Consider the following 21563-nt stretch of genomic DNA (forward strand, 5'->3'; position numbering starts at 1 on the left):
TACCAGTCAAAAGTTCGGACACACTTTCTCAGTAAAGTGAATGGGAAGGTGTGTCCAAACTTTTGACTGGTACTGTATTTTGATCGAGCACAGCCCACTACTGCCAACAGTCTGTGCTCAACAACGAGAACTTTATTGCCAAACTCTTGTATAACGAATCCATACAAATACACGGACTAGTTCCACTTTTATAACTTCTGGTACACTTGTGTTACTCTTTTGTTGAAGTGATCTTTTATAATCTCTTTGTTATTCATTCAATGTAACTCTTCTAATTGGGGATTAGCGAGATTCTCTGACTGTACCTCATAATCTCAAATCCAAGCAGACGTAACAGTTGGTAGTAAAGCCCCTTGGAGAGTCTGAGAAGGGTTCAGGATATTACTGACGTCAAATAGGAGGAACGATTTGAGTGAATATCGCTCGGTGTATTGTTTATTCAAAACTACTTAAACAGCGTGAGGCTCTCTGCAGTGTTGCTACTCATGACATATGGCGGTCGAATGAAAACGCTTCTCATCTACGGACCATCAGATTCCTGTAAAGTATTTTTGGTTTGGTGAGATGCAGAGTCTCGTGTTGTCTTTTCAGAGTATTTTGGAACAATACGTTGAAAATTGCTCATAAGACTCTAACTGTGGGAAATGATACTGTATGTACAATCAGGATAGCGATTATAATTACAATGGAAAGAGCATTGTATGTATTTTAAAGCTATTGATACTACTTTGATAATGATGTAAAATGTAAAAAGACTGAACAGGAACTATAGGTCTGTAAAGTATACTGTGTATAGAGGAGTTTGCTCCAGGGGAGGGACGGGCATGGGGTTCATTCTGTTCATGGCAAATTGTTTAAAACAGAATATTGATGATTCTTGTCTGTGATGTAGACAACGTCAATGTTTTTTTTTTTGATAAAAGGCAAAGTGATACGAAAAAAAACAAACATTGTGTGTCTTTTATTGACTGTGTGTCTGTCAAACTGAAAAAACTCGATCCGCTGTTGCAACATGTATTTCAGTGAGTCTAGACTGTTGTAAGCCATGACTGGTCTGAGTTTTTAAGGATAAGCCTGTGGACAGAGGGCGCATGTATTTAATCCCGGGCTCCTCTGTTTAAACAGATGGTACTTTGGCAGCATTTAAGTTCATAGGTGAACAACAACAATGTGAGGTTTTTTATGTGTAGTCTGTTGTTTGACTATAGCAGACTTTTTCCATTAAATCACCACTCTATGATGGTGAAGAGGATAGTAGATAGTAGCTCAACACTCCTCCCTGGTGCCTTTGCTTTCCTTACAAACACAAAGCAGGAACAAAAGAAAAATCTGATTTAATTATTTCCAACCAACTTAATACTGTCGGATAAAGAAAATCACAACCTCAAAAACGTCAACAAGAGAGTAAATTTCCAAGTTGTGGGAATGAATAGAATTAACCCTCCTATGTGGATTAATATATACAGCAGTTAACACGGCAAATATTTATATAAGTTACTACCAGGATTCCATAGGTTGTTAAGGTCAATAATGTGGGAGAGGTAAACAGCCACAGCAAGAGAATTGATTAGCTGTTTTGACCTTTGGTAGCCACATCATTCACATTACACAAGTTGCTGTTGTTTTTGAAATTCTTGATGTGATGGTTCCCTCTCTTAAATTTATATAATAATAAACCAACGACATGTTAAAATAAGGAGTGAATTATTAATTATTAGTAATCAACACACCATTATCGCTTCTAGCTATGGCAGGTTCAAACTTTGTTATCGACACAGCTTTTCCTCAGAAGACATTTGATATGTCACAGTAGGAAAAATTAATTAATGGTGGCTGTATTTCATTTAGCTGCTTCAGTTTCAGGGTTCTGGTATTGTGCATGCTGGCTCACTGTCACTCTGTCATAGCTGACTGGGACGCTTGAATTGAACGGAGCCATCATTAGTGCTATTAGCAACACCTGCGCTTTTCCTATTATAATAAGTCAATGTCTGCTGTTAAAAAGACCCACTACTGGCATCTTTGAATAACCTGCTCATTATTTTCTGTAGAGCTGCAACAATTAGTCAATATTATTCCAACTTCTAAAATGTGAATATTTTGTCGTTTATTTAGTCTTCTTTGATAGTAAACAAAATATTTTTGGGTAATGGACTGTTGGTCGGGACAAATGAAGACATTTGAGGAGGTCACCCTGGGCTTTGGGAAACTATGATCAACATTTTTCACAATTTTCAGTTATTTCATAATCAGTTTAATCAATTATGAAAATAATTGTTAGTTGCATCCCTAATATCTTGCCTCACATTAGGTGATTCTTGATAGTAGAGGGTCCCCCTTGGAAAAACACCTGTGCACATGGCCATGGCTTGATATGACTGTTTAAATATATAATGACAATAACTCATTACTTATTTATATAAAAAAGGTATTTAAGAACAGTTGGAGTTAAACAGCTTGAGAAGAGAAAGATAATGGTGAAAATCATGAGCAGAGCATAAACAATGCTTGTTTTTCAAAATGTTTCTTCTAGATTAGTTACCTAAAAGACTAAACTATGTAAATGTATTCAAGGCTGGCTCCAGAACAAATAAAACAGGGGAGCAACAGCAGTATTTCCCCTATAGTAGTACAGGACAGTACCCACTCCAGGCCAAAAAAACATTTTTTAAATGTCAAAAATAACGCCAAATGTCCATTCATTCGCAAATCAATAGCGTTTGGGAGCCTCTGAGCAGCGCTGTTTCGAAACGTGAGTTAACGTCTGTGTCGTTGCCTGGGAAACACCAGGCAGCGTAGCTCCTTTTAAAGAATAGGGCGGAGCGTAAGCGAGTGAGTGGTTAAGCGAGAGAGCGAGGCCCCTATCATCAACTGTGAACTTCAGCTGCGACAGGTTAGTAGGTGAGTACGGTTCAAAACTGACCACAATCAACAGTATTTTGTTCAGGCATTATCTAAACTAAATAAAATAAAAAGGCACATGTTTTTTTTTCACAATCTTTTACAATCAAAACAAATTTTTAAAATATTTTTATACAGTCTATGTTTACAATCTGTGGTGCTGACACTGCCTGTATCACCATAGCTATAGAGATTCTCAACAGGGTCTAATTTACCAGATGAATAACCTTTCGGCAACATGTACAAAAACATATTACAAAGTGTTATATTTCTTTGTTTGATAAATGATAAAGCAGGTATACACATCAAGATACAGAAGGCCTTATGAATAAACTACTGCACTGTTTCAGGGAAGAGTTTTAAACACTGGACACTATGACTGACTGAGCAAATGCAGACTTCAGTTTAATGGCGACTCTGTGCTGTTCTGCAGGTGGGAGGGAAGAGAAAGTACTTTCAGACAACCCTAATGATACAGTAGGTAGGGTAATTATGCACAAAGCCGATTGTGAAGTTAAGAGTGCAGAACTCCCAGGGCAGCTCTGATCAAGAACAGCACATTGTGAGAAGCTCTTCTATTTATACAAATTAGATGTTTGTAAATGTTTGGATTATGTCTGATGTACTTGTTGGGTAAATGTTTCATGAGTGCTTCTGCCTGTTTTTTGTAAATATTAAACAAGGCTTGTTATGATTTTGTAAAGAAAAAACGGTCAGCACTTATGAGATGGGACAGATGGATCTGAAGGTGGAGAGCAAAAGCCAAAAGATCCTCAGGACTTATTGTCACATAATGATGGTAAAGATACTTAGTAAAATTAATTCTCTCTCCTGTTTGCCCAGAAACTATGTAAATTCATTTAATTCCTGTTAGACTACACTAGAAGTTGTGTATATTTTAAATGAGGTGGGCAGTAAATTATCATATGTTCTTGGCAGGCGAAGTAAGTTACCTGTGTAAACGCCTGCTGTTCCTGTTGAAAGTTTGAATTATCCAAAATGTGGAGTTTTGTTTTCAGGTCTGACAGTTGCTCAACACACAATGCTCTAAATGTGTTAGTTTAATAAGAGAAAATGTTTTGAACTTTTTATTTTCCTGTGAATCTGCAGCAAACTGCACATAGTGACAATCAGTGAGGGAATGTAACTAAGCACATTTACTGAAGCACTGTGCTTAAATACAGTTTTCAGGTATTTATACTTTACTTGATTATTGTCATTTCACGCTACTTGACACTTTTACTGCTCTACGTTTCAGAGGTAAATATTGTAATATTACTTTTCACTCCACTACATTTATTTGACAGCTTTGTTACTTCTCTGATGAAAATTTTACATGAAATAACATAATGATGAGCTTATGAATTACACTGCATTGTTAAAGAATGTAGCAGTGGTTACAAAACCTTTTGGCTTGTGGCCCCTTACAAAAACTCTGTGTGTATTTGTGTCTCTTTGTTATGTTTCAGATGTCTGTGAGTTGTTTGCAGTTCCACCAAAAAGACATTTCTCCTCACATGGTTTCGAGTAAGAAATGGTTTGAGGACAAAAGAGGTGAAATTCTCCAATATTTCACAAAAATGCAAAGATTAAAGAAAAGTTCAGAGAAACTAATCCAAATTTTGTTGCACAACTGTGCTTTATCTTCTTTCCTACCCAATCTATCATCTCAAAACCCCTCAGATTGATCTTATGACCCCTACAAAGCAGTTCAAACTGGCTCCACCTCCAGCTGCTACAACACTAAAACGCTGTTCATGCACTGACTCGTCAGTATTAATAATGTGCTTTGTTAAATGTATTTAATATATCAATAAAAGCCTGACTTTCTACAAAACGAGTACTTTTACTTTAGTAATTTAAGTACATTTAGCTGGTAATACTTCTGTGCTTTTACTTAAGTAGGATTTTAAATGCAGAATTTTCACTTGTAATGAAGTATTTTTACATTGTGGTATTGATACTTTTACTTAAGGATCTGAGTATTTTTTCCACCACTGTAGACAATCATGCTGATTATCTGATGGCTCATCCAAATACCAAAGACTGTATTGTTAAATATTGTTGTAGGAGGCGTGTTAAAAGGTGTGCAAAAGTTGCAAAAATTTAAACCCACAGACTTATTATACATGATTCACAACAAAATCTCCTTAGTTGGGAAGTAATAAAAGATCTTTGGAATAACTTTGTTTTTTTCAGAAATAACCAGCAGGGGGGGCTGCATCACACCACAGAGTTTATAACATGAACCGGAAGCTTTAGCGTTCATGACCCTTCCTACCATAGATCGTACATTTGAGAGGATCACTCCTGTCGATGTTTCTGAACTTTGTATCTGTAGCTTACATTTTATGCAACACACACTATTATTAAACTGAGGTAAAATGGGAATAATGGATTATGGCTGCAATTATTTCTGAATTATTAATAACAGGATGCTATAATAAATGTGTAATGTTGCATAAATACTTATTAATTCAAGACACTTAATTGTGTTTATCAATCATTATCACTAACACTATGTAATAGTCGTCCCCTTTCTACACTGTAGAGTTGACAGAGGTGGAAGAAGTACTCAGATCCTTTACTAAAGCACCAATACAGCAATGTAAAAATACTCCATTACAAGTTAAAGTCCTGCATAAAAAAATCCTACTAAATTAAAAGTATTAGCAGCAAAATGTAGTTAAAGTATTAAAGTAAAAATACTCATTTCATCCCTTTGACTGATATGTTATTATATATGACATCATTAGATTATTAATACTGAAGCATCAGTGTGTATCCAGTGGTTTACAACACAGGGATCGGGCCCCTCAAAAGGGTCACCAGATAAATCTGAGGCGTCGTGAGATGATTAATGGGAGAGGAAAGAAGAAAAAACAAATTTCTGATACACAAATCTGTTTTCTGTTTTTGGACTCTGTTTCTGATCCTTAATTTTTGAGGAAATATTAGACCATTTGAACATTTATTGACATGAAAACTGAAATGTGAGAAGTTCAGAGGAAAAAATCATTGTTTGGTGGAGCTGTTAACAACTCATAGACATCTGAAATGTGACCCCGACTACACACTGCTATTTGTAAAATGTCAAAAGCCACAAAGGTTGGAAACCACTGGTTTCACCTTTAATAATGTGTTGTATTTTAAAAGCTTGTTATATTATTCACTATGTCTTCATCATATACAGAAAGTACAATATTTCCCTCTGAATTGTAGTGGAGAGGAAATCTAAAGTAGCATAAAAAGGAAATACTCGAGTTAAGTACAAGCATCTCAAAATTACACTTGAGTAAACGTACTTGGCTACTTTTCACCACTCAGAGTCGCACTGTACAGTATATTCAGAGCGGAATGAATAACTTTGTGGACTGTTTTGGTACCTGGAAATCTGAGCAGAGTGGGAGCTCTCGTCCTCTCCAATATCATCACCTTTACTCACGATCACAGATGGTCGACCCATTCATTGACTTCATCGGGTGACCATGGGGGTAGACGTTGCAAATGAGATAACATTGAGATAAACTGTGTATGTTTGGGCTGGTGTTGTATGTTAGCATGCAGTCACCTGTGGACGATGCTCTCTTCAGTCAGCAGCTCACTCGGTTAACGTTGATACCAGAAACTAGCTGCGACACTTTGATGCCAAGAGTTGACCTGGTCGCTCTCCTGTAAGGTCTGTATCTTGATATTATTATAAATATCCGTTGGTTTGTCGAGCTTTTAAACATACAAAGCCAACATATGCCATCTAGAAAACAGTCACTTTCATCCTGCTTTTTGCTAACTTAGCGGTTGTTTGCGAGCGGAGGAGGTGGTTGCTACATATCTTAGCGCTCTTTATTTGCTTGTAAAAGTAATACGTTGTTTCACACTTTACTCTCACTTTTTTCTCCCTTGAAGTCGGTGAAAGTGAAAGTGTCTTGCCAATTTGATACTTAAAATGTGTTTCATTTTGGTGTAAACAGCAGCCTTTGTCACCATCTGCTGGTAAGCGCTGTTAAACTGAGAAAGGCCTGAAAACGAACATAACTCTTAAGTAACAGCTAAACAGGTAGTACGGAGCCCCTAAAGTCCCAAAAGGTGGTATTTTTTATTTTGTGCGCACAAGATAATGACTTGTTCCCACATGATATTAACTTGTGCGCACAAGATAAGAAAAATACCACCTTTTGGGACAAAAGGGGCTCCGTAAATAACATAGCAAATCGACTATTCACATAAAGCAATGAACGCCACCATGTTTCTAACATACTTGAGAAATCAACAAACTATTAAAAGCTATAAATGCTACTTAACCCCGTGGTCTTCAAGGCGTAGGCCTATCGGGCCCTTATTGTACAAATATTAACCTGTTCCCACAAGATAATCATCTTGTATGCACAAGATAATAACCTGTTCCACCGTTTGGGAGGCTCCGTAAGGTAGACATGCCCCGAGGTTAAATAATAAAATATCACAGAATTATACTCACAGCAGAACAGCAGTTTTTCTGCCACACGGCATCATTTCTCATTAACTGCATGCCATTTTACAACACAGTAATCCAGTAGAGATTTAATTTATTGTTATAATATTTCAGTATCGAGCTAACTTACTGCGATGTTCTCATGCCAGCCAGGAAGCTAATGCTCACGGTAACCATGACGATGGATCGTTGATTGGCCATTTGTCTTAATTATGACTTAACACGAACTAGTTGGGTTATGCCCCAAATAATCGTGGTGCAATCAGTTTTAGCAGCTGGTTTAGTTACAAACTAACTAGTTGTTACTAAACTACTAGTGTCGACTTCACACCCAACTTAGGAGAGAACTTCCACATAACTGGTGCAACCCAGTGCTGCAGTGGAAGAAGCACTACAGTGTCATTCAAAGTAAGAAATACTGCCACTGGTGTACTGTGTGGTTTAGTAGAAGTAAAAACACCTCTGTAAAATGTTCATAATTACACACTTAAAATGTCCTGAGTTTTTAGACAGGTGAACATTGTAATTAAAGGTGTCAAAAGGCTGAGAGGACAGAGGTCACTCTAGATTGTCTTAAACAAAGGTACTCTAAATGGCTGATTATGCTCTTTAGAAAGACTCCACAGTTGTCAAATTATTGTCAATACAAACTTGATATTTGTACTATTTGATGGCTGTGTAGTGAAGTTACTTCTACGCTTGCATTTCATTAAACATGGCAGTTTTTCTGTCTCCATACAAACTCCTTAATAATTACAAGGGCAGATTTTATTGTTGTGACCTGTATAACACAGCTGCTGCTGCCTGTCCCGGACTCTGGTCTGATTATATTGCATTTTTTTTTAGTAAGACAAGTGCTGTAATACGATGCAGGAATGTAGCTTAGGTTGTGAGTGGATTAGAAAGTAAAATGTCCCTTTTTTTACTAGGTAGCCGAGAGAAAGTGAAACCTCTTCTGACAACTTCTTGGACACCATGGCCCCACACCCAGTGGTCCAGGCCATCATTGACCTCTCTGCCGGAGCCGTTGGTAACCACAGCACCATTATACAGCATGCACAATACTTCACGTCCATGAAATCCAGCTCACTCCTGCTTTCCACTCCTTGATCAAAAGACTAACTAGCTGTGTCTGCCGTAGCCGAGCATTTTGATGACTCCTGTCTTTTTCCGGCTCATTTCTCTCTGTGTTTCCATTGACTGCTCAGTGGAGTGCAACCCTCTGTGAAGCCCTATCTGATTCTTATCTGTCTTTGCAGTGCATGTGCTGTGTGCAATCTTTGATTTTTCTTGTCTGTGTTTCTTCTACCATGTCTGTGTACGGATCACTTCTGTTGCTGACAGTTTTTTCACTGTCTTCCTCCAAGGGGGAGCTGCATGTGTCTTCAGCGGGCAGCCTCTGGACACAGCAAAGGTCAAGATGCAGACCTTTCCCAATATGTACCGGGGTTTCATCCACTGCGTCGTGTCCACCTACAAACAAGTGGGTCTGCGCGGTCTCTACCAAGGCACCACGCCAGCACTGATGGCCAACATCGCAGAGAACTCTGTGCTCTTCATGAGCTACGGCTTCTGCCAGCAGGTCGTCCGCTTCACGGCTGGACTGCACAGTGAAGCTGCGCTGAGGTAGGGAGGGAGATCTCACCCAGGCTGTCTCTCTTGTTTACCCTGAGGGTACATGTAAGATCTCTTAAGTGTCTTCTGTTTATTCTTTCCTCACTGTTAGTGACATGCAGAAAGCCTGCGCCGGCTCTGTAGCGTCCATCTTCTCCTCGCTGGTACTCTGCCCCACTGAGCTTGTCAAGTGTCGACTGCAAGCCATGTATGAAATGGAGGCATCAGGCAAGATTGCCAAGAGCCAGAAGTAAGTAGTTTAAATAGTTCTTTAATATTATATTGGTCATTTACTTTTACATTACGCAAAGTTTATGATTCAATTTTGGCTTATATCTAGTGTATTATTAGTAGAAGTCGTGCTGAAAAATTACCTGCTTTATATATAGAATAACAACATGCTGATACAGATGTTACCATCATCCAAATTCAAATATATTTAGAACAGACTTTAATCAAAAGATATAGTGAATACTGTACAACTAAAACTTAAAAGATTGACATTCAAAGAACTAAAAGTCCAGTTTTGTTTGATGCTGTAGACTTATATAGTCGTTTGCCTACATATATTTATCTAAATAATTACCTGAATGTTTTTTTTACATTGGTATGTGCTTATGAAAAACAGAGAAAGAAGTGTCAACAGATTCAGAAATGATGCACTCACCAAATCAGGATTTTTTACAAAAGGAAAACAAATCCAATCCCAATTATTTTTTAGTTTTTTCTGTGTAATCTGTGGTGATTTCAGACATTTTTAGATTGAGTGAGTTGGACATCTCATATCTACTCTGTTTATCTCCAGCACATACCTTTCACATACCCTACAACACAATTATTAATACATTAATTTATTATTTATTTATTTATTATTTCATGCTAATATTGTTATGAGTAAGTGTTTCATTCAAGTTGGTAAGTGCATTTAACAAAAACAATTTAGAATGCAGAAGTGTTTTTCTTTGACAAATTTGTCTGCACGTACTATTTTAGTGTGTGCATGCGTGTGTGTGTGTGTGTGTGCACTGACACAGCCGTACCTCTCTCTGCTCTGTCTGAAGCACAGTGTGGTCGGTGGTGAAATCGATCATGAGGAACGAGGGGCCACAGGGCTTCTTCCAGGGTCTGACCACCACCATAGCCAGAGAGGTCCCTGGTTACTTCTGCTTCTTCGGTGCCTATGAGCTCTGCCGCACCACCTTCGCAGACTACATGAAATGTGAAAAAGACGACATAGGTACCGGCAAAACGTTCTGCCTTCACTACCACAGAAAATATTATTTCACATTCATGACAATATAGTAAAACACAGTTGTAATAATGTAGAATATGTCTTCATAGGATAAGTTGTTATTGTTTACAACGCTGTGCATTAATAAGCACTTAAATTATCCTCATATCTGCTCATAACTACATTATAGTGTGTTATAAACCATTTATTATATGTTTTTATACTACTTATAATATAATGCATATTGTAATTTTGAAATGAGTTACTAACAGGTGTTACTGTGTGTGTTGCAGGTGTGGCTCCGATCGTGTTCAGTGGTGGTTTTGGAGGGGCGTGCCTGTGGCTGGTGGTCTATCCTATGGACTGTGTCAAGTCTCGGATCCAGGTCATGTCTATGACGGGCAAACAGGCAGGGTTTTTCAAGACCTTCATGACCATTGCGCGCACTGAAGGTAGGCAGAAGTGGGGTTTGATGTTTGCTTTCTTTCTATTATCTTAACTGGGATGTTTGGTGTTCAGATTTGCTGGTGAAAGCTTTCTATGTCAGTCAGAACATCATCTTTTCTGTTTCTTGTGTTCAGGTGTGAGGGCACTTTACTCTGGTCTCACCCCCACCATGGTCCGCACCTTTCCTGCTAACGGAGCCCTGTTTCTGGGTTACGAGGCCAGCCGGAAGCTCATGATGAAGCAGTTTGACTAGGGATGCACGATATTGGATTTTTTTGCCGATATTTCCAACTCATTGTGGCCGATTCCCGATGCCAATACCGATATATGCACATATTTTTTTCCAGCTGACTGAGGAGACTATTATGTATGCAAGCATAGAAAGACAATATATAAAGGAAGAACTTAGGAAGACTGGAGTTCAGGAGCTCAGTGTTAAAATTTTAATGAACTTGCCAAGTGGATCGAGCAATAGAGTTTTCTTTGAGTTTATTAGACAGACAGGATTAATGTGTAGGATTTAATCTCTGGTCTACACTCTGGAGCAGAAGGTGGTGGTAATGCACCTAATATGCTGGTTGCCAACCACCATTATAAACCAAAAAGAAGACATTTTTTTTCAAAACAGAGTGGTACAATCATGGATGTATAATAAGAGCTGGATAGGGCACCTCCACTCAGCCTTGCAGCCAATTTTTCCCAGTGGCCACTTGCGGTATTGCAGCAAAAAAATCCCCTTATGGCCCAAAAAGCATTTTCCCCATAGACCACTATTGTAAAAGAGACGTCTGTAAAACTGTTGACAGGACACCTCGAACTGCCGAGAAAAGTGATTTAAAAATCCATGACGTCATCACAATGTACACGCTCAAGCAAACCTGGAAGCTAGAAACTTTTTTTGGCGTATGCACCGGCTGAGCTATAGGACTGAATGGGTGCCGTTTTTAGTCCGGTATCCAGCTCTTATAATACATCCATGGGTACATCCTGTCAGCCGAAGTGTTTCCTATCTGTGCGGCCAAACATTACAGCTCCTCGACGGACTGTTTCACCCCGACGGTCCCGGCAATTCCTCCACAGGCTCCACTTCACTCAAGCTGCCCGTCAGACCAGCTGCTTCTACTCATGTTAATGTGAATAACAAACAGGCAGCTGAGTGAAGTGAAGCCTGCGCAGGAAGCACCAGGACCGTCAGGGTGACACAGTCCATCGAGGGGAGCACTGTCAGGCAGCGTTGGAGAAGGTGACATATCGGCCTCTCATAATCTGCAGAATTCACTGATGCCGATATTTCATTTTAGAGCTTTTATCGGCTAATACCGATGACGTGCCGATAATATCGTGCATCCCTAAGTTTGTCATATGAAGGAGCGGTGAACTGGAAGTGAAGTATTACAGCCATATTAATCTCTGTAAACTGATATCTGCATATGAATGCAGAATCTGTAGAACAAGATTTTGGTACCGGAAGCATTCTGGTTTCTGTTTGTAGTCTGAGTAGTATTGACCAATCACATTTAAGCGGGCTTTGGTTGCATGAAGGTAAAGAGTCTGTATGGAGAGCAAAAGAGCAACCCACCAGCTATTGTCTGACTATGATTTAGCTTTTTTAAAATGCATCTGCATTTATATGCATGTATCTGTTTATAGAGTTTAGCCAAAATGTCGTCTGGACCATCTCGTTGCTAATCGGACTGTAAACAACAACCGCCTCACGGAACAGGAAGTCTTGGCCTGGATATCTGTTATCTGGATATCCTTTTGCCACACTGGAAAAATATTGGCTGTTGCCCCCAGAGGCTAAATCGTTGTCAGACATATAGCTGATAGGTTCTGAGATTGCAGCCATATAACCTCATCAAAACTCCAGCTGAAGCTTTGAATCTTATCATGTGTAGGATTTGGTCTTTGCCATTTCCTTTTCTTTTTTTCTTTTTTTTTTACTTAACTGAAACTGCCACACTCCATCTCTTTTGAACAACACCTTTGACATAGTGTTTACATCTTAAATCCTGATACTAACTTATTTTTTAGATCTAAATGCTGTTAGTTTTTAACACTTCAGAAATGCTGCATTATAGACTTTAACCAGCTTCTTTTAGAGGAATCATCAACACTCCATTTTATTATTTTATGTCTACCTCAACAAAGGCGTGTCCGCACAGAAATGTTTCTCTCTGACAGTCTTTCGAAATATTTCTTTACTCGCTCTGTACGCAGGTACATGAGGAGGAGCAGCACTCAACTGGGTCATCTTAAAGCACAAAATCTTGAGCTTGTTGCATAGAGTTTTTATTTGAAAAGGTGGCAGAGACTAATGTAAGTCGCTATAAGTTGTTGTTGTGACTTGTGTTCTCAATTATAAAATAAGTTTGGTGTGTTTAGGTGACAAAAATGCAATAGTAGTAAAATATATATGCTAACAGATTTACTCACGCTTATTTAACACTTCAGTCAAAGCTGTTTGAAGAGTAAGGATTTCATCTGCCTTGAAAGAAACAAAAGACATATTCAGCAAGGGTTTTAAATTTGAGATTAAGTTTTCTCATCTCAGTGGCCAAATAATGAGCACAGGCTGAATCAAACATCAGTGCTCTTGCGTTTATCTCAAACTGAGGGTGTAATACTGACGGTTTTTGTTCTGACATGTTTTATTCCACTCCTGTTGTCCTTATTACTAAGCCTCCACTCCTTTGGGACCTAGCATTTGCCTTTTAAATCACTGCGTTTTGCCTTTTTTTTGTTGTTGTTGTTGTGTAACTTTTATTGTAATGTACAAGACAATGAGAAAATATCTACTGCCTCATCAAATGTACCATTTGCACTCTGGGCTTCATGTGCAAGTTTGTTCCTGTGCATTGTTGTTGGCATTTCAGAATTCTCAGTCATATTCCTTTTAATTCAGAAATGTAGGTATTTTATTCATAAAATGTCAGATGACACTGAAACATTTGTATAGATATCAGTCCTGATACAGCAGTATTGGGTGATATATTGTAGTAATACAATCCATATTAAAGGTGTCTGTCATAAAAATCTTGTTCTATGTTTTATTTGACTACTTTATTATTTTAACTGTGAAGCACAATAAGCCAAAAGGTAAATACTATTATGTGATGCTAGATTTAATGAAACACAACACAGGACTGTATCAGGGGGATCAATTTATTTAAATTTAACCATGAAATTTAATGATCAGCATGGTTTATACAGTATGAAGCATCATGAAATACACATAAAAAATATAAAAATCTGTTGCGACAAAAAAAAACTTGAATATTTTATGCAGATGCAGCACTACTCTCAGTTGTCCAGCAGGGAGCGCCAGCCGACTCAGATGTGGCTTCTAAGTGCAGAATGGCAAGAAGCCTCCAGATCAGGAACTCACAGTGGCTGCAAGTAAAAAAAGAGAAACTAGTCTTTGAAATGTTTGGGTTCAGACACCATAGCAACACAGAAAAACTGACAGTGAGACTTCCTTTTCTACTATTTCTGTTCAACAGCTCCAGCTTCAGCTCACCCCTTTGTTGATGCAGGCTCCACACAGGCAGCCAAAGAGGCCGTTGACCATCTGAATGCCGCAGAGAATCAGCTCCAGGCAGCTTGTGGCCAGCAGAGTACCAAACAATCCAATGTTGAAGTGCACAATGTTCTTAGGCTCTATGCATCGTCCCCACCACGAACTGTCAGTCAGGTAACTCGGGTCACTGTGCAAGAAAGAAAAAAAAAAGAGGTTTATGAATGACCAACACTTAAGAAACGGAGCAAGTGTCATCAGAAAGATAATCATGTGTGTCACCTGTTCTTGAAAGGTGTCGTCCAAATAACAGTCGTTTTGCAAAGAGGGCCATTCTGCAAACCAAGCACTGCCACAATGAAGCTGTACAGGGCACCAGCCACACCCACTGCAGCGAATACAATTGATAAGAACATCTGCAGTTGTGAAATGATAAGGAAATGGTTAGAAATGTTCTTGTTGCAGTTTAAAACTCAACTGAATACTCCTGAATTCTGGCCCACGCTTACCTTCCCCCTCCTCGCCCTAACATTTTTTGTCCAAGTCGTCTAAGGATAAGACATGTGTTGCACCTCTCACATTCCTCACATATATACTCGCCAATCTGTGTTTTTTCCCCCAACACTGATAAAATAAAAGATTTTTTTGGAAATAAGTTTGGAAACTTTTTGTAAAGTGGGTTTACAAGTGTCTCTATTGTCTAACGACAACTATACACTATATAAAAACAGTAACGTGAGAACACAGACCAATAATCCTTTAACACAGCTCTTGAGCTTCTTTTTGGATTAAAATGGAGAGATGTACTGTTACCCTAATGAATTCATAATTAATTAAAGTGTGTGTTATTTGTATGAAGAAGACCTAAATGCTGTGCAATGGTTTAGTGATGAAGCACCATGTAGAAATTCATAAATTCAGTTTTATTCAAATATTACTTTGTAGTAAAAAGTTGAATGATTCAGCCACAAAAGACAATTCTGAAGTCTTAATTTAATGTGTTATTTGCTATTATGACTTATGACTTATGACAAATCAGAACTTGGAATTCAAGTTCTGATTTGCCATTTTTTGTCATTTTACTTTAATCCAGTCCTGAAACATCTAACGTCTACAGCTAGACTGACTGACTCACCCCACAGCGATTCCCACAGCAGCCCTTCTGTCCAGTCATGTGGATGTAAAGTGCTGGGATCAACACCTGTGGCGGGACAGATGAGTTGACTGTAGTTTACATTCAATACAAAATTAAATAATATTTTTTTCAACACAAACCATGCAGAATATGTTGAAAGGGAGATTTGTTGCCAGTCTTTAGTCAAAGTTTGACGCACAAGCACAAAACTAGGACTCAGAACAGGTGACATGACCACTGCACCCCATTTAAAATCCAATAAACGGTACAAATCCAGTATATACAGTATATTTTTTAACTACATATGGTAGGTAACTAACATTTTTCTGAGGCTGTCTGTAATATTTCAGAAAGAAATTTTCAGCAGCTTGTAGTCCAGAATCATAGTCTAGAGAAAAGAAAACTCACCATTATACCCCCTCCTATGAGTCCTCCCATGTATTTCACCTCCTCAGTAATATGTCCATCTTTGGCATACTTGATCTCCCCACCAGGAAAGAACAGCACTATGTTACAGATGATGGATATGACCACTAATGGGTACAGAGTAACAGCAATGCAACGGGAACATTTTCCAGTACACATGTTGTCTGGGTGAAAACACACTCCCCGCTGTAAAACCTCTCGTTCAGTACGTTTCCTACTCGAAACTGACCCAAAGAAGGAAATGTATTTTAACTAGCACTGAATACTATGAGTGATGTGGGGGTGTGGGAGGTGTACGTACAAGCCGATAACATGGACAAACAGAGTCTGGGATAGGCTACTGATGCAAATGTGACTCATTCTGTTTGCCTTTTGAGAGATAACCCTCGTTTTTTTGAGTTAGATCATGTGCAGATGCACTTTCTTTGCATTTCCTCTATGCATTCTTGTTGTCTGAGTCAGCTGTGTTGATGGTCACATCAATATCAAGTTTAGTTTAGTGTTCAGGCCTCCAAAATGCTCATTTTTTGTAAATCTGAGTTTCTTGTATGTGGCATTAATATACTAATATTAAGTGTGTTGGTGGGGACTATTGAGGAGACAGATATTTACTTTGAGAAACATGTTTAAATTCCACCTATTGTAGCCAGTATCCTGGTGATGTGTTGACATTGTGCCGCCAGAGTCACAACGCGGTTGGACTTTGGACCTGTGGCTGCATGTTAAGTGGAGCAAGAACAATGTGTCATTGACATCTACAGCAAAACATTGATAAATGACCACACTGTTGATGGTGAAACACTGAGGACCGCCTACATTTTTTAGTTTTCTGGTTTAGTTGGTGACTGTCTCTACATCATATCAGTGAACTGAAGGTTAAATTAAGACAATTTTGTTTAAGATAAAAAAGGAGAAGTACACTGATGACGACTTATTCATCTAATTGTATATTATCTTATTACATATTTTATTATTATTACAACCATTATGACTATATATATATAATTATTTATCTATTTATTCATTTTCTCTGTTTGTTTACTTGTTATGGCCATTCACGTACATCTGTATATGTTCTGATTTAACGCAACTACATTTGTGTATGTGTGTATGTAAGTATGAGTGTCTATATTACATTGTGTGTGTGGATATGTTATATTTGTTAAGAGGACTTAGATTGGCTCTTTAGTCATGACATGTCAATCCCAGGGTGTGTCTAGATTGATGGGCAGGGTGATCTTTGGCCATGTTACCGCAGATACATGAATGTATATGACCCTGTTTGCTATTTATTGTATTATGCTGTCCATAACATTTGTTGTCTCCAAGCAACACTCGGGTGAGGCTGGTTACTCAACTGGAGTTTCCACACAAAAGGATTGTGTTTTCATTATTTATTTAATGCAACACACAACCATCATCACTTACAAGGTCATGCCCTTTTTTTAAATTCCTTGTGCATCTCAGGTTCTCCTTTATTGAAAACATACTGTGATAAGGATAGTACATAGAAGAGGAAACACAAATGAAAACTCAGAAGCAGTACATGATCTCATATAGAACACAGTTTGTGTTCCTTTAGGACGATTTCCTTTATCCTCTCTCCTCACCTAAATCCTGCCTCATTTTACATAGACTTTGGTCCAGTCAAAGCTGACAGTTTTGGCCTTCTCTCTCCCGAAGCAGTCTGAAGTTGTAATTACGAAAACCAACAAAAGTCAAATTCTGAAAATATTTCCTTTCACCCCCCAAACATCCTATGTCCATACAGTATACAGTGTATGGACATAGGACAGGACATGCTGACAGGACGTTATTGCTAGTCATATCTCTATTATTGTTATTGTTGTTATTATGCTTCTCTGTGTCTCTCTCTCTCTCCTCTCTCCCCCTCCCTCTTTTGTTCTCTCTCAACCCAACTGGTCAAAGCGGATGGCTGCCCACCTAAAGTCTGGTTCTGCTTGAGGTCTCTTCCCGTCAAAGAGGAATTTTTCCTTGCCACTGTCACCAAGTGCTTGCTCGTGGGGGAATTGTCGGGTCTCTGTAAATTCAAGAGTATAGTCTAGACCTGCTCTATGTGAAAAATGCCCTGAGATAACTTTTGTTGTGATTTAGCGCCGTATAAATTGAATTGAACTGAAAGTGTATACTTGTGTTAAACCAAAACAGCACATTTAATCAGTTATTTCCTCCTTTGCTCATGAGAAAAAAAACAGTAATGTTAATACTTGTTGAAATAATGTATATGCCAAACTAAACAACAATAAAAACCATGTTAGATGTATGATGTGGCTTGACTTGGATTTGCTGCTGTTCTCTGCCCTGGTCCATGTTGCACTATGGATAAGGTTTAAGTACTTTGATTGTGAGGCACAGTAAGCCAAAAAGTTAATACTATAGTGAAATGCTACATATTATGAAATACAACACAAAGCAGTGGATCAGCAGCTTATACTTAAAACCAATTTGCTTAAAACTGTCCAAATAATAATTTGCATGCGTTAGTTCTAATACTGTGCCAGTTTCACAACATACGCTAATACATTTGCAACAGCGTGAAGCATCATGAAGAACATAAAGATTTAAAAGCCTGTAACAACAATTTAAAAGGAAATGTTTTAAGCAGATTCAGCCAGGACCACTATCAGGGAGCACCAGTTGACTCATCAGATGCAGTACTGAGTATCCATAGTAAGGATGAGCCTCATGGTGACTGTAAGTAAAAAAAAAAGAAAACTTAAGTTAAAATTCTCTCAAATTACACATCTTCTGTGAGAAATAAGATGTCCTAACAACATGGACTACTAACATTGTGACCTCTTAGTTTTACCTATTTTTTGATGCAGGTCCCACACAGGCAGCCAAAAAAGCCGTTGATCATCTGAATGTTGCAGAGGAACGCCTGCAGGGAGTTTGTGGCTATCAGAGTGATGAACAATCCAGTGTTGAACTGCACAATTCTTTCAGGCTCGGTGCATTTCTCCCACAACTCAGGATTATTCAGGTAGTCCAAGTCGCTATGTAAAAGAAGAGGTCGATAAATGACTAGGACTTCATAATGTTAACAAATGTCATGAGATATTTGCTTCCATGTGCCACCTGTTGTTAAAAGGTGTTGTCCATTGCCCTTCATATTTGCAGAGGGGCCCGTTACGCAAAGCTAACACTGCCAAAGCCATACTCAGCAGGGCACCGAACACAGCCACTCCAGCGAATATAATAGAAAAGAACATCTGCAGAAGTTAAACGACAATCAGAGGTTGGAAACATTTTTAATGCAGCGTAAGACACAGTATGTTCACAATGTATTCTTTTCCCTTATTTTTTCTTCACTCTCCACCTACAGTACTAACATTTATGTTGAGCTGTTGACTCTCGGCTGTCCACAGACACCTTTCACCTTCTTCTTTTAACCTGCATTCTGTTTTTATTTCCCAACATCAACAAGACATAATATGTGTTGGTGCCAACTCCAGATATTAAAAAACAGTGACAGTTTGGATTTTCTATTTCAAAATGTGTGAGTTTAAAATCCGTTCCAATAAGCCTTTTTCACAGGGTTTGAATTTATAAATAAATGTTCTTCTGAGAAACAATGAGAAATGTACCATGGTTATGTGTTATCTTTTCAGTCTAAAGAGGACCTGAATGATATGCAATGATGTTGCAGCACCATGCAGCATATTTTTCTTTTTTTACTGAGTCATTCTCAGCTCGACTGACCTCCATTAAACACTTTATTTAGTTGAATTTGACTGTTATTTCTTGATCTAATGTGGATTCCTGTTAATAGCTTGCTTAATTGTTTCCTTTATCTTTTTCTGAGCACTTGAAACATCTAATTTGTAGATTAGCTAGACTGACTGACTCACCCCACAGCGATTTCCACAGCATCCCTCTTCTCCAGTGCATTGGATGTAAAGCGCTGATATCAACACCTGTGATGGTGCACATGAGTTGACAGGGAGGAAGATGCAGCATCAGTGTATATCACATGGTCAACAGTTCATGAATTTAGTTGGAACAATTCAGCAAAGAAACTGTGCAGGAGTCAGTCTTCACTCTGGTTTTGAGGAATTCCTGCTCAAACTGTGCCAAACTCATCATTAGAAGTTTGAAACTTTGCCTCGATGAAGATATTTTTTCATTTTTATATTTCAAAGAGGAATGTGCAGCAGCTTAAAGTCCAGAGTCAGAGGCTATAAAAAAGACAACTCACCATTATACCCCCTCCAATGAGTCCTCCCATGTATTTCACCTCCTCAGTAATATGTCCTTCTTTGGCATACTTGATATCCCCACCAGGAAAGAACAGCACAATGCTACAGATGATGGATATGGCTGCTAATGGGAACAGAGTAACAGCAATGCAACGGGAACATTTTGCGGTACACATGATGTTGAGATAAAAGCAAACTGCAAACTGCTGCAAAACCTCTCAGTATGTATTCTCATATCCTTCCTGTTTCCAGAGAAGGCGAGTCCCACTTTATGTCATCAGAAATTTACTTCTGTGTGTCACCCATCTTTAAAATGTGTTCTCCAAAGCAGTAGAGACCATTATGCAAATCAAGCAGGGCCACAATAACAAATACAATTAATAAGAACATTTGCAGAAGTTAAATGAACATTGAGCCAACACCACAAAATTGCAGTACTACAAACACTGTATCTTCATAAAATACACACTCAATGTGACTAACTCAGAGTGCTGAAGCCATGTACGACTAGCACCAACACTGAAATTCATATTTTCTACTACACGTTGTTCCTGCTGCTCAAATCCTTCCTGGTTTCAGAGAAGAGAATTTCCATTTGGATCCAACCTCAAGAGAGAAACATATATGCATAGGTAAGAGGAGTGTGGTATAGGAAGTAAATATGACTGCAGTTGTTCACACATCTACCATCAGGGTAACACTTAATATTGCAGCTCTGTAATAATAAGGTAATAAGGGGTTCATATCTTGGGAAAACAGGACTATACTGGAGTATTATCATGGTAATTACAGAAGTAACAGCCTGGTATCTTAGTAATAATATCTCAAGGTAACAATGAGGCAGAACATCTCGGCAATAACAAGATTTAAGGTGTGTACCTACTAGCATGATTTATGTCATCACAACTAGTTTGGAAGCCAATGTTGGTCCAATATGCAAATTACAGAGGTGTGATGTGCAAACTTGAAATCTCCAGTGCGCGTTCACTGAGAAGAGACTTTCCAGTGAAGTAGGAGACATCTTTTGTCTAGAGGTTAGACTTATGAAATGAAAAATATTAGCATATTCATAGATTCTGGATTTCAATGAGGGAAAAGGAGTAGATTTTTTTTGGCCATGCTAGTGATGGATAGAGTCGGTCAGTCCACCAATTTGATAAAGATAGGAATATCTCAACAATTACTGGATGGCTCGTCATGAAATAATGCACATATCCTCTCTCAGTATGAATAAACTATACTGACACTTGTGATCTCCTGACTTTTTATCTTGTGCCAACAACAGATCAAAGTTCATGTTTCCCAGACACTGCATCCCCTCTGACCTCCTGACTTTTCCTCCAGTGCCACCATGAGGGTGACATTCTTTTGAATGCAATATCTCAACTACTGTTGGACATTCATGCTGTTTGAATAAAGAAGTTGATGAAAGGAGCAAGTCTGTGTGTGGCCCTCCTCCTTCAAGTGGTTAAGAGTTTCAAGGCCACTGCCACCAGGATACATTTGATAGGGTTGAGGTGCTTCTTCATTTGATACACAAACTCATGTCCCCATCAAGTCAAAACTTTGTCCAATTAATACTTTGGTTTATGACCAAATAG

At 38.5% G+C, this 21563-nt stretch overlaps 3 protein-coding genes and 1 long non-coding RNA gene across 8 annotated transcripts; 2 read left to right on the plus strand and 2 right to left on the minus strand.

Annotated features, from left to right (window-relative positions):
• Positions 1-2861: 2861 nt before the first annotated feature.
• Positions 2862-4732, plus strand: LOC122995422. 4 transcript variants are annotated; one of them, XR_006406791.1, is made up of 5 exons: positions 2862-2901; positions 3606-3700; positions 4012-4092; positions 4371-4455; positions 4585-4732. It is a non-coding gene; the product is annotated as an uncharacterized LOC122995422 (long non-coding RNA). The 4 variants fall into 4 exon arrangements; XR_006406790.1 differs by lacking the exon at positions 2862-2901 and adding an exon at positions 3341-3463; XR_006406793.1 differs by lacking the exon at positions 3606-3700 and having other exon boundaries at positions 2880-2901.
• A 1656-nt stretch (positions 4733-6388) lies between these two features.
• On the plus strand, positions 6389-11210 carry slc25a15b (solute carrier family 25 member 15b). Of its 2 annotated transcripts, none has more exons than XM_044370645.1 (7): positions 6389-6580; positions 8302-8402; positions 8740-8998; positions 9099-9236; positions 10048-10223; positions 10511-10669; positions 10799-11210. In XM_044370645.1, exons 2-7 carry the CDS (start codon positions 8348-8350, stop codon positions 10915-10917), a joined length of 906 nt encoding a protein of 301 aa, XP_044226580.1. In that variant the 5' UTR covers positions 6389-6580; positions 8302-8347; the 3' UTR covers positions 10918-11210. The 2 variants fall into 2 exon arrangements, with proteins under 2 accessions (XP_044226580.1, XP_044226582.1); XM_044370647.1 differs by having other exon boundaries at positions 8306-8402.
• A 2197-nt stretch (positions 11211-13407) lies between these two features.
• tm4sf21a (transmembrane 4 L six family member 21a) lies at positions 13408-16036 on the minus strand. The gene is made up of 5 exons (XM_044370648.1): positions 15725-16036; positions 15317-15382; positions 14464-14597; positions 14185-14371; positions 13408-14057 (listed from the first exon to the last, which is right to left on the minus strand). The coding sequence occupies exons 1-5, from the start codon at positions 15899-15901 to the stop codon at positions 14049-14051; spliced, it is 573 nt and encodes a 190-aa protein (XP_044226583.1). The 5' UTR covers positions 15902-16036; the 3' UTR covers positions 13408-14048.
• Positions 16037-17713: 1677 nt separating this feature from the next.
• Positions 17714-21478, minus strand: LOC122995238 (transmembrane 4 L6 family member 5-like). The gene is made up of 5 exons (XM_044370298.1): positions 19962-21478; positions 19615-19680; positions 18842-18975; positions 18573-18759; positions 17714-18455 (listed from the first exon to the last, which is right to left on the minus strand). Exons 1-4 carry the CDS (start codon positions 20136-20138, stop codon positions 18573-18575), a joined length of 564 nt encoding a protein of 187 aa, XP_044226233.1. The 5' UTR covers positions 20139-21478; the 3' UTR covers positions 17714-18455.
• Between the last annotated feature and the right edge of the window lie 85 nt (positions 21479-21563).

Source organism: Thunnus albacares, chromosome 13 (assembly GCF_914725855.1).
Source record: "Thunnus albacares chromosome 13, fThuAlb1.1, whole genome shotgun sequence".
NCBI classification, from domain to species: Eukaryota; Metazoa; Chordata; class Actinopteri; order Scombriformes; family Scombridae; genus Thunnus; species Thunnus albacares.

What these genes read in the sequence shown, in the direction of transcription:
- LOC122995238 (XM_044370298.1), bottom strand. Translation starts at nt 20,138, where the DNA reads ATGTGTACCGCAAAATGTTCCCGTTGCATTGCTGTTACTCTGTTCCCA. An exon ending in TCATTGGAGGGGGTATAATG is followed by an intron (nt 19,681 to 19,961) that starts GTGAGTTGTCTT and finishes GCACCATCACAG; the next exon opens with GTGTTGATATCAGCGCTTTA. An exon ending in GCTGTGGAAATCGCTGTGGG is followed by an intron (nt 18,976 to 19,614) that starts GTGAGTCAGTCA and finishes TAACTTCTGCAG; the next exon opens with ATGTTCTTTTCTATTATATT.
- tm4sf21a (XM_044370648.1), bottom strand. Translation starts at nt 15,901, where the DNA reads ATGTGTACTGGAAAATGTTCCCGTTGCATTGCTGTTACTCTGTACCCA. An exon ending in GCTGTGGGAATCGCTGTGGG is followed by an intron (nt 14,598 to 15,316) that starts GTGAGTCAGTCA and finishes TCACAACTGCAG; the next exon opens with ATGTTCTTATCAATTGTATT. An exon ending in ACGACACCTTTCAAGAACAG is followed by an intron (nt 14,372 to 14,463) that starts GTGACACACATG and finishes TTTCTTGCACAG; the next exon opens with TGACCCGAGTTACCTGACTG.
- slc25a15b (XM_044370645.1), top strand. Translation starts at nt 8,348, where the DNA reads ATGGCCCCACACCCAGTGGTCCAGGCCATCATTGACCTCTCTGCCGGA. An exon ending in CCTCTCTGCCGGAGCCGTTG is followed by an intron (nt 8,403 to 8,739) that starts GTAACCACAGCA and finishes TCTTCCTCCAAG; the next exon opens with GGGGAGCTGCATGTGTCTTC. An exon ending in AAGATTGCCAAGAGCCAGAA is followed by an intron (nt 9,237 to 10,047) that starts GTAAGTAGTTTA and finishes CTCTGTCTGAAG; the next exon opens with CACAGTGTGGTCGGTGGTGA.